The 12,400-nt window shown below is 44.6% G+C and overlaps 1 protein-coding gene across 27 annotated transcripts in view; it reads left to right on the top strand.

Annotated features, from left to right (window-relative positions):
• dlg2 (discs, large homolog 2 (Drosophila)) overlaps positions 1-12,400 on the top strand; it is a 185,016-nt gene that overhangs the window by 27,142 nt on the left and 145,474 nt on the right. Inside the window, exon 1 of one of the 27 annotated variants that reach the window (XM_031572121.2) lies at positions 11,739-12,184. The exons of the other annotated variants lie outside the window; for them this stretch is intronic. Within the exon in view, the coding sequence (XP_031427981.1) occupies positions 12,143-12,184 (42 nt within the window). The 5' untranslated portion in view covers positions 11,739-12,142. Of the gene's footprint in view, positions 1-11,738; positions 12,185-12,400 lie in introns of those variants that run through there. 27 annotated transcript variants of the gene reach the window in all.

Genomic DNA, 12,400 nt, shown 5'->3' with positions numbered 1-12,400 from the left:
CCACGTCCTCTCTTGACTTCATAGTCTCCGTAGAAGCAGCTCTTGTTCATATAGATGTACCTGTATACCAGGTGTGTCAGGTGAGTCCTCACAGACTCTGTGTTTGCTCATGCTGTCTTTGTCTGGTCCTCAGATGATTGTTACCAATCTCACACCGATTTGTCCGTCTCTAAAGCTCAACGGCTTCAGAAAACTGCCAACAGCGCTGATGTGGTTGGGCAATTGGCTTGATGCCGAGTGGAACTTGTACGCCGTGCTTTTACAAACACTTTGGGTTCCTTTGGTTAAGAATAAAAGGCAGGCACCGCCATCACTCAATGTGTGTCCAAGTCACTAAAAATGGGTGACGTTCTAGCCCTTGTGATGGCATGTAAGGGGTCGTCCAGTATCTCGGCAGATGCAGGTGGTCAACGGTTGGGGGAGGGTTTGAGTCTCTCACCCCGAAGGTTACTGGAGCCCAGATGGCTTGACTCACTCTGGGTTGTTGCTCATTACCATACGCCTTTGGCGACACAGGTGACAACGGCCGTTTGTTGGAGGAGGTTGGTTTTCTCAAGGCTGTGTGTGGATGGCACCTCTTAGCTTTCTCCTTCTACCCTGTGAGGTTGGGGTGTTTTTCAGTGCTGAGCTGAGCTGAGACGCGGTAAATGGTAAATACTTCAGCAGTCAGTCACATGTAACGCGTGGTCTCTCTCTTCTGTCTGGTTTTAGCCTGAGAGGCTGGCTGATTTCAGCGCTCTGCTGTTCTCATCCTGATCTGTGTTGCCCTGTGTTCTCCCTGCTGTGTGTGTCCACCTTTGGACTAGTTACTCCAAGCTGCTGTAAATCCTCTCCAAAATGTGTTTACTGGAACCCCAGCAAAAATGTTTTACTACATTCCTTTTACTCTCATGTTGTTATTGCCAAGGTCTTCTAGAATATAATCATACATGCCACTTTTGCCTCAATGTTTTTAGTTAAGTGAAATATACAAAAATATCAAGGCATGTCAGACTTCCTAAAAGAGTCTAACTGGCCTTGGACTCCCAAGTGTTAAGATTCGAGTACTAAAGAGTAAATCTTCTTTGTGTACTCCTACTTGGTGGGAAATGAAAATACTAAACAGATAAAGGGAAAGGTTTGTGCTTTGTGCATGTTCTTACAGGCTTTGTTTTATGGCCTCTTTGCTCCCAAGAATTTTTTGTTTTTCCACTTTGATGTGAGGAGCCAACAAAAGGTGCTATTTTGGTCCGTGTGTAAGATGTAGTCTAGAATGACGTATGGGTTTCCTTTTTCAGGACTAATCTTTTTGGGAGGCTATAATTTACAGTTAGCACCCTGTCTTACTCAAGTGAGTTCAGTGGAAACGCTGTTGACTCCTAGTGTGAATCTCACAAGATACTGTTGGCTGTCGCCTGTGCTCTTTGACACGTCTTCGTCATTTTCACTTGGACTGTCTACCATGAAACCAAGTGCCAAAAAGTGAAGGAAGCCTAATTCAGGTGTACATCTGGTATGCTTGGTAGAGTTGTCTTTCGTCACAGGTGATGCCGATAAAAGACTGGTTGCTGTGACCTGACTGTATCAACGTATGGCACATAAAACAAATGCATAATTTGACATTCATACATAGTACATATGGGATTGGCACATTGGGAAGCGATGTGACTGACATCACAAATATACCACAGTTATTTGCATTTATCATGTCCATCAAATGTGTTACTACTTTAGCAACATTTGTTTTTTTCGTGAGATAGGATCTAAATGTTTATGAATCACTTAGCAGTGGGCTATGGTAAATATGGGCTATGGTAAATATACCACTGTAAGGCAAAGTCAGTGTGGAACTGCCTATTGCAGCGCCTTGACTCTTGTAATGCATTCAGTTAGTACAGTTGGTACGTTGAGGATCCGCTCTGTATTCTGAATAAACATCCTGATAAGAGAAGGAACCGCTTCAGGCTTTCTTTAGAAATATGGCAAGGCTAATTTTAGCCTGCTAAAATTTCCTAAATCCACTGTGAAATTTAAGATTATCTGTATCAGCTCAAATCCTCAGATTCAAAATGCGTTTTGAAACTTAAGCATGCACCTGCAGCTGGATAAGAAGTGTTTGAAAACTACAACCTAAAGTGTGTTTTTCTATGAAGTCAAATAGAGGTAATTAGCTTGAGGCTCTTAGGCGGTTAAAGCAAGAACACTTCACAAGTTGGCGGTTCTTTGCACTGCTCTGTGGTAACATTTGGTTACCTATGCTTGCATGTGAAGTCACTGGCGTGTGTGTGTGTGTGTGTGTGTGTGTACTGAGAAGATACAGAGTGTCTCATTCTATTTTAAGCCATGTTGAAGCATGTATAACCAACCCAACCCCCAGTCTTCAGTCAGCAGCAAACAACACAACATCATAATGTATCTCTGATTCCCAGCCGCTCCATGGGCTTGTTATGTAAGCTTTGCGGGGCTCGCTCGCTGTGTCACTGCAAAGAGAGAAAAAAATTAAATAAAATTCAAACTCCTACACTTGCTCCAAATGCTTTAGTGTTTTTCTGGTACACTGTGTCAGTATCCCACCAGCAGTCCTGCCATTTTTAGATGGTTCCTCCATGTTCCGTGTGCTGATGAAGCCCTGCTCCTACTACGTGGGGTTCCTCCATGTTCCACCTTCGGGCGGGCTGTGTGGGCTCCGATGGTTCGTGCTTCGGAGGAAAGGCCATTGATTTCCCTCCTCTGAGTTCCTGTGTGGATGATGCCACAGGTAGCTTCACTTTTCAGTGTGTGTGTGTGTGTGTGTGTATATATATATATAATATATATATATACAGTCATGTGGGGGTGTGACCTCTACATCAGTATCAGAAAATGGGATATTTAAAGGCGCAGTTCACAATTCTAATTCAAGACACTTTCTGTCAATTTCAATGAATGGCTTCTTGCGGTCTTCTAACTGTCGGATCCTAGCTAAGTGTGCTCTCAAAAATACTCCCAGTCCTAGCGCTACAAACGGGAAATGAACATAGCGGCTTCACCAGAAACACGGACTGTACCTTTTAAAAAGTGCTTGGATCCTAGGTTCATTGGTAATGACATGGTAATGGTATTCTTATGGAGTATTGAATATGCATAATGATCTGACTTTCACATTGCTCTGCTTTTTCTACCTGCCTGTGAATCAGCCTCCACCTGCACTAGTCCACTGTTTCCCCAGTCATACACTGCATCTTGTACATGAGTATTGATGAATCAGATTTGTGAATGTTCCCCTTTCAGTTCGACACATCGAACATCGGACACACGTTTGGTTTTCCCCACAGTCTGTAAGGCTTTTATTAGAGTCACATAAGCTCAATATTCGTCACGCATTTGTCAGTTTCTGTATAGAGCGTTCCGTTTTTCCACTCTCATTGCAAATAGTGACATGACTCAAAACGGAATGGGTCACGTGATCCCATTGTGTAGTTTACTAATCCCCAGTCAGAGCACTAAAAATAACTAAGTGTTACAGGAACGAGTCTATCAGAATGACCCAACTAATCCTATTGGCCTGCTTAGAGGGTGGAACAGCAAATGACCACTGAGGCCGAGGTAGGGGATGTTTAGAGACCCTGACATGAGGCTGACCCGGCTATGGATGAGTTTGAAGCTAGCATCATTAGCGGGTTAGAGTCGGTCACTTTAAATAGCACTTTCTCCATGCGAGTGAGTAAGGGGCCACTGGGCCCAATGGGAAAGTGGAGAGGAACCCATCTGCCCATGTGTTGCAGCATAAGGAAGCCTAGCGAGCCTCTGTTTATTAATTAGGTGTTTCTTTATTAGCTAAGCTTCGTTGCATTGAGCCCGACTGCAAAAAGACCATTTTTATACTGTAGCTTTAAACTATTTGAATGGGCCTAACCGTGATTAATTCTGCCTGATGTCTGATGTGTTAGCGTGTGTCTATGACAACCCTGATCCATCCACGTAGAATGTGTAGTGAAACAAGCACTCTGAACCATCACCCAAGGGTTGTACTCAACACTGCTTGATGCGCTTCTCCATGTAATATTAATGAACCTACAGGCATGTTATCATGTCTGATTTGAGCCTTCAATTCACTGGTCATCTTACACAAAGTCATGCATCAGTGAATATATACACACACATGGGTAAGCACGTGCGCACACACAAACATACACACACACACACACACACACACACACACACACACACACACACACAGCATCAAGGACAGGTACTGCCAGGAAAGCATGGCATGGCTAATGTAAAGAGGACGGCTAGGAGGCCGTTGTGCATGACGCATATTTTAAAACCAAACACTTTTTCTTCCTGAGCACGAGGAACCGAGCCGGCCTGTCTTCCCAAACAGTGCCTGTTGGGGGACATACCCGTCCTCGGACAGAGATCTTAAGATAAGTCGCTTCATGGCCCATTCCCTCAGGAAGTACAGCATCTCCTCTCGGCATCTCCTACCGTGTCCATGCACCTCCATTAAGAGCCGTGATGCATGCTAGACCTGTGCTCCTCACTCATTGGTATGGCTGAAGTGTCAGGGTGGATTGGGGCTTGATGTCCACGCTAAGCCTGCCAAGAACGCCCTCAAAGCGATGTGGTCAAGGCAACTCAGATAGGCCTGATTTAAGCACTCGCTTTGGTCAGTAAAGTTACATAAGTGAACACAGGCACAGTCTTTAGTGAGGCCTGTTGATATGACTCCCATATTTAGCTTTTTTTCTTTTGTGAGAGTTAATCAAACCATGAATTTGACATAGGGTTGTGGGTTGTAAACCAGAAAGGAAATGCTTTGAATACTTAATAATTAACTGGTTCATTCAAAAGAGAGAGTCTGCAGTATAACCCATTGTTCTGGGACATTGAATAAAACAGTGTTTAACTGTTTCATTCCTTTGTTTGTTTTCCCTAGCAGACTGGGTACATGTCAAACATTAGAATCCCTTGAGCACTGACACACTGTTTGATCCAAAGCCTTGCTTAGTTTCGGAGGACTATTAATATTGGAGTTCTTTGCTGAAGTAATTGCACTCCAGAGAGGCCAAGGGTGAAATAATCATATAGTAAATATCAGTGGAGCTCAAATTCAAAGTTGCTTTATTAGCATGACCGTTATACACGGTTGCCAAAGCTAGTAATTACACCAATGTAGTGGTATACTCAGAGCATGTAGTGGTATACTCAGAGCATGACCGTTATACACGGTTGCCAAAGCTAGTAATTACACCAATGTAGTGTTATACTCGGAGGAATGTCACTGTAGCAAACATAAGGAGAACATAGTAGGTTAAAAAAATCAAACAGTAATGAATGAAATAGATACATTTGTCTTATACACATACACATACACACACACAGTTTCTGAGTTTGAGCTTTACGTGGGGTCTGTATTAGGGATGGGCATTCGATTAAATTGTCTTAATCGATCGTCGGGAGAATTAACGATCGATTTTCGATTAATCATTAATATTTTTATATTAAAATTCACTATTTATAGGCTATATTAAAATGGTGAAAATAGAAAAAACACAGCGTGTTTCCTCATTGAGATCTTTATTACAAGATGAACAACTCTTGTGGCAGTTAAACTTACAAGATGGACAACTCTTGTGGCAGTTAAACGAGATCCGTTCAATGGTTACACTAAAAAAAATGCGCTGCTGTAGCTACTCTTAAGCAGCGGAGCCGACAGCTAGAAGCCGGTGCTCATAAACACAACTGACCCTCGTTTTTTTTTTCCTCCAAAATAAAATCAGATTATAAATACATTAGGGCTGTCAATAGATTGAAAATCTTTTTAAAAATCACTTCAGACAACGTGTATTTTAGACACTGTTGTTTAATTGTATTTTGTTTGTGCTCTCTCGCCGTCATACAAGGAATGAATGAGAGACAAAATGGTGCCCCTCGACGGTAAATCGTAAGAGTTCTCCCCTGAAGCAATTCGAATCACCTCAGTCAGCCCACCGTCTTCAACTATGTTGATGGGCCGACAGTCACCGGCAAACCAGCGTTGGTAACCTTTTCACGGACTGGTCTAGTTATTTTCCTAGAGAAGTCGTGGAGTGTGGGTTGGCGACCATCTAACCTGGGACTGCTTTCTGTCGGGTGCTTTGCATTAAGGTGATAACCTAAAGACGAGCTGCTTCTGTGATAGCTACATTCAGCTTGACAAATGCCACATGCAACTTTAGTTTTGTCGATTGTTCCGTCATTTTGCCTCTTAAACAGAAACTTTCCGCCCAACAATCCCTCAGCTCTCTCCATCTTCAACGACCGTCTCGGTCTCTCCTATCTAACTGACTGCAGGCACGCAGCGGTTTCATGTCATTGGTCAACGCACACCGGAAGTAAACAAAGCTGTGTTAACTGCGTTCAAATATTGTATGGCACAATAATCTCATAGATTAAGCGTTAACTTTGAGAGCCCTAAAATAAATAAATTACACGCACACTACGCAACAGAATATGCATTAGTTTTATCGATGAAAAAATAATGTCCTTGACGAAATTCTCAATGATCAATTAATCGATCGTCGATTAATTATGCCCATCCCTAGTCTGTATGAAGATGAAATGTTGTGTAAATGTTGCGTTCAATTGTTATCTGTTGTTCAAACACACAAACACACACACACACACCACGGGTCCTTTTGACATGTAGGAACTTGCATCCCTACTGCTCTCAAGCAGCTTTAGAGCGGGTTTCACAGTCATGTTCTTGGGCCTTTTTTAAGAGGCATAGACAGTGGTGACTGAATTATCACACGTGGCTCCCTCTTCTCTGTCTTCCATCTCTTGCTTTGAAAGGCTTTCATCATGCCAAGGCTTTGGTTTATGACTACTTCAAATCATATAATCCATATTTTACCTATTAGCATTTTCTTTCTAATGACATTTATTGACATTTCTTTCTTTCCCTCAAATGACAATTTTTTTAAACATTTTCAAACTAAATCCCGAGGACTGCATGTGGTCCATTGAATATTCCATTAGCGCTTGTGAATGCAGGTATAGGAAAGTTCATCAAGGCTTTCGTTGACAGTTTGTACACTAAACAGTAACAGAAATCTCTTTCTGTCTATCTGTCTTTATGTCTTTGAAGCCCCCACTCCCGCCCGACTTCTCAACTCTCTGTGGCTTGTAGACTGTCAGCAGTTTGGAAGATCTGTCTTCAATAAGGCTTTAGCATGCTGTAGACTTCCAACTATATTTAAGTAAGAGGATTAAGGCTGTCACGTTCTAAGCACTTGAGGAGGTAGATGACTGTATTCCCTGAATTAGGATGTTGCATGAACACATGCTGGGGAAAACCATTCATCTGACGTCCTTTGTTTTGGGTCATAAGCTTTATCGCCAGTGGCCTGTTGAAGAAATGAACCCTTCGCTAAGGCCTGTGAAGAATGCAGGTGTACCTTCAGACATTATCTGATGACTTAAATGGTCTGAGTCTTGTCTTGTTTTCATTCGTGTCCACCTCTACACAGCAGGAATCCCCATCATAAAACGCTGGCTTGACAGTAACTCCGCTTGCCAGAGATCCCTTGCCCTACTGCTCATCCGCCACAGAGAGCTGCGGCGCTGCCTGTGCTCCGAGTCCTGCTGGGGGCGTCTCGCTCTCCGCGGTGAAGTCCACTGACCCCCTGAGTGGCCTCCTGCCAGGGTGTTTTTCCATCTGGCCCGAGTGCCAGGGGCTGGTGTCTCTGGGGGGGGGGGCTGCCTGCCTGTGTGTGCAGCCTGCCAGGGGTCTGGCCCCATGTGTTCACGGCCTGACCCATAACGGCACACGGGCACAGCGGTGCTGCGTCTCTGCTGCAGTATGCCACTGCCAGCACACAGGCACTCACTCCTCAGGCTCTCGTCCTAAGAGGGTGTTGATGCGCCGATAGCCACTGAACATCATATTCCTCTCACTGAAGCACTGCTAGCTAGCGTGCACATTCTTATTCAGTGGAAATCTTTAATGCTATTCAAATGCAACAGATGGGCAGCACAAATACAGACACAAAACTGCGATTCATGTAGATGTTTGTTTTTTTTACTTGAAGGATAATATTTAATATTAATATTTGCCAGAGACCATCTTGTGTTCCCAGTGCTCTCTCTGGAGGAAATGAAGTGGCCTGGTTTTTACAATTAATTCAATCCACTGACCATTTGTTTTTTGGAGAAAGACGGCCCTTTGTTCTGGTCAACAGAGATCCTGGTCAGTATCACAGAGATCCATGTTACATGAGGAGTGAGACTTCTTCTAACCGAGTACATATACATATGCATGGATGAACTGACTGAGCGTGGAGAGAGTATGAGCCTGTGTGTGGAGTGCGGTATGGCCGTGTGTGGAGGCCAAGCCTGGGTGGGAGACTTGGAAGTCCAGGGCTGTGTAGGCTGGACTGGGGGAGAGAGAGACACCTTTTGGCCCGGCGTTGGTGAAGACAACCTCCTGCCTCTGACCTTTGCAGCCACCTATGTGTGTCCCTGTGTGTTTGTGTTGGTGTGTGTGTGTGTGTGTGTGCGTGTGTGTGTGTGCGTGTGTGTGTGTGCGTGTGTGTGTGTGAGTCATCTCTCCAGCAGGAGATGCCCCCAGGAAGAGATATATTTATACTTGTGAAAGTAGCCTGGCTCACTACTGCAACTCAGTGAGGTCTTTCTGTCCAGGCAGCAGTTTTGTTTTCTGCGCACATTGCTCTTTTTCTCTGGGATCTGTTTCTCGCTGTTTGATTGATAGTTGATCTGACTGGTTCTTGCTGTTCTTTTTTTTCTTTTTGTTATTTGATTCCATTGTTTTTATTTGCGGTAGATTACAACATGAAATGTCTTAACCCCCCTCATTAAAATGTTGCATGATCCATGTATTTAGGTCTTAATTCAGTTCTGGGTCATTTGTGCCAGTGTCGTTGCCATGGAGATGATGGCTGTATGCATGTTACAAATATCTCATATCTCATACTCATATCTGATGTTATGGACAATGGGCCTCATGCAGGAAGTGATATACAAACAACTGTCCTCTTATTTTTGTTCGTATCCACAATTTGTTCTTAGTTTGTTAGTACCTCCATTAATTTTCTTACTTTATCTTATTTTTGCTCTTCTCTTAGGCAAGAGAACATTTTTCGAGTGATTAACAGCACTCTGAATCCCCCCAAAAAGTCCCGTTTTCACAGTCGACAAATTGTTTGGTAACATACGTTTCAAATTTGAGGAACATAAAAAGACGAATACCATATAATCAAAATGACATACACATTTATTTACAGAACGTCAATTTCACTACTGCTGAAGTTCCTTCTCTTACAGCCTTTTTTCCGGTGGCATCTCTCCAAGTCTTGGGCATGTGCCAGAGTATTTGTACACGGCACAACACCTGCCCTTATATAGTGTTCAGGGGGCGTTACCTATGCTAATAACAAACAATCACCCACGCGCCTCCAATTTATGAACAGGTGGGATTCATCATTCAGCACGCCAGGGTAAGACCAGATTTGGATGGTTAAGGATATTTGGTGCATCTGGACTCCTGGAGTTGACTTAGTTTTTCTCTAAACAGAAAATGAAGAGAAAATGTAAGACGAATGTAAGAGAATGTTGCTTCATGAGGCTCATTGTCTGCATACGAGTAGAATCCGAGTACCCCACAGTCACAACTCTGTCATATACAGCACATAGTCCCAACTCTGTCATATACAGCACATAGTCCCAACTCTGTCATATACAGCACATAGTCCCAACTCTGTCATGTACAGCACATAGTCCCAACTCTGTCATGTACAGCACATAGTCAGAACTCTGTCATGTACAGCAGATTAAGTACAATAGACCACACACTATGTTCCAAAAACCGCCCCTATTCTATTATGCAGGAATTGCCATGAAAAATCTATGTTCAATTATTCCAGTCATCACGTTGAAAGTCTTGTAATCCATCCACCCCCGGTCCACCTCCTCCTGCTCCCCTGCCTTTCAACACCCCCTGCCTCCCCCCCCCCCACACACACACACTCACACTCTATTCCCCCTGCTTTCGGCTCTCTCCCACTCCTTGCCGCTTTCTCCCCATTGCAGTCGCAACTGAGAGGGATTTTGCTCATCTGTACTGTAAAGCATCTAAACCATCGAACAACTAGTTACCACGGTAACGGGGAGGCTTGCACCAAATATATATTCTGTAAAGCTTCTTGGATACCTCCCACTGCATGCTGTCTTGTGCTTGATGCCTGCACAGCGCCATCCGCCTGAGCAGCAGCAGCAGCAGCAGCACATTCCTCTGCTCATCTGGACTGTCCCTCACTAGCATGGCACAAAAACAGACACAAATCTGTTTTGGACAGAATTACCATATTCTGCTAGCAGTGTATTTTTGGGGGTTGTGATATGGGCATGGGAGTACGGGTTGGATGGACTGCAGCTAGTAATGGTGAATGGTGATCTATTCGATGACAGTTGGGGGTCAGTCTTTAGAGATGATGTGTGTTCTTACATGCTGTGTATTTGTATTCATATATGTGCATGTGTTGTCTTTATTCGTTGCCGTCATGTTTCAGGGGTCTGTCTCAGGTAATGAACACACTTCAACAGCCCCATGCTTTGCCAGCCAGCAAGTCCCACGAACACAGTCAATCAGTGTCATAAGATAATTGCACATTCTGCATTCTGTACAACTAGTCATTATGCTTAATTATAAACATTGTTGAGATAATTTCAGCCAACATGGCAGTCATTTAGTCACAGTGTTATTTATATGGACCTGTTTTGCATAGTGGTTAAATGTGCTGTTAAGCATCATGTCAGATAGTGCGGTGCTCTGTGTGGGGTGAACTCGAGTGTATCGAGCGGACTCTTGCTCCTAGAGGATGCCCCCTGGTGGGCGCTCGCTCATCCTGCGCCGCGCTCTGCCCTCCTGTGGCTGCCTGCAGTGGCAGCCCTGACGCTCCTCGCGGTGTTGCCAGTGCCAGCGCCTCATTTGCACGCTCTCAGGAGGGCTGAGACCTCGGGCCAGTCCTGAGCAGAAGACCCGACGCCCCAGGCTAGTGTCAGTCATCTGGACTCCTCCTGGACAGGCTAGGGAGCCATTATGGGGTTGGTGCGTCAGGTCAGAGAGGCTGCAATAGTCTAACTTTGCTGGACTGATCGAGGAGGTGGAGCAGGTGTATAATTTCAGCAGTCAGATTAACGTGTAGCTTTTCTTGTAGCCCGGCTGAATGGATTCGCACAGTAACAATCGTGGACGGATGAGACTACCTCTGGCTAGTTGACATGTTTGTAGTGCGGAGGTGTGAATGACGATTTCTGTTCATTCTGTCAGTGTTGTGTGCAAATAAATACTAAATATTTACACAGACTAAAAATAAGCCATGAGTAACGCGTAGCAGATCTGTCTTCTCATTTTGAAGGAATCAGTTTTTTTTGCTGGAGTGAGGCACTGGGGCTGATTACATAATCGTGTTTGTGAGTGTGTGTCTGCTCTGTGTCTGCTCTGTGTGTGTGTACTGTGTGTGTGTGTGTGTGTGTGTGTGTGTGTGTGTGTGTGTGTGTGTGTGTGTACGTGTACTGATACGGTATCTGCATACTGGAAACACTCAAATCATGAAATCAAATCACCCTCTCCACCTGTTTACCCTGCTTTTTTTTTTGGGGGGGGGGAGGGGGGTCAGAAACTATGCAATGCTTTAAAGCCAAGTAACTTAACATGTTATATACCTTCCTTTCCTTCCTGATGAGAATGTGTGAATATGGAGGGGGGGGGATCTCTGCTCTCTTTTTTCTCTCTCCCTCTATCTCTCTTTCCCTCCCTCCCTCTATCTCTCTCTCTCTCTTTCTCTCTCTCTCTCTTCCTTGTTCCTCGTGCTGCTCAGTGGCTGCTGTCAGCTGAAATGCTTGATCCAGCAGTAAAGCGTTGCACAGCTCGGCGCGCTCCTCCAATCTTCAGACCATGTCTCTGTGCACCTCCCCTAGCCAGGACCTGATACAGTGACAAAGGGCATAGCACAGGCATCACCTCTCTGGCCGGCTGGCTGGGCTGGGCTGGGCTGGGCTGGAAGCACCTAGCCAACTCAGGGACGGAATGTGGCTGTAATGTCTGTAGATCTTCCCTTCCGTGTTTGAAGAAGCTCACCGCTCAGCTCATCATTCCTTATGCCTGTCATCCATTGCCATGTTTTTTTCATGTTACTGTGCACTAAGGACTACCGTAAAGGTAAGAGAGTTTGTGATGCACGTGCTTGTGACACACACGTGTGTGTGTGTGTGTGTGCGTGCGTGTGTGTGTGTGTGTGTGTGTGTGTGTGTGTGTGTGTGTGTGTGTGTGTGTGCAAACGATTGGGGCGGGTCTAGAAGAGCTTGTTCTTTGCGCTGAGTTAAGTTTCACAGGTGGTTGTGGAAATGCTTGTACCGTGTAATTGCTTTCCCCTTC

Source organism: Clupea harengus, chromosome 8 (genome assembly GCF_900700415.2).
Source record: "Clupea harengus chromosome 8, Ch_v2.0.2, whole genome shotgun sequence".
NCBI lineage: Eukaryota > Metazoa > Chordata > Actinopteri > Clupeiformes > Clupeidae > Clupea > Clupea harengus.
The sequence above is the reverse complement of the archived record's forward strand: the minus strand, read 5'-3'. Positions and strand labels throughout refer to the sequence as shown.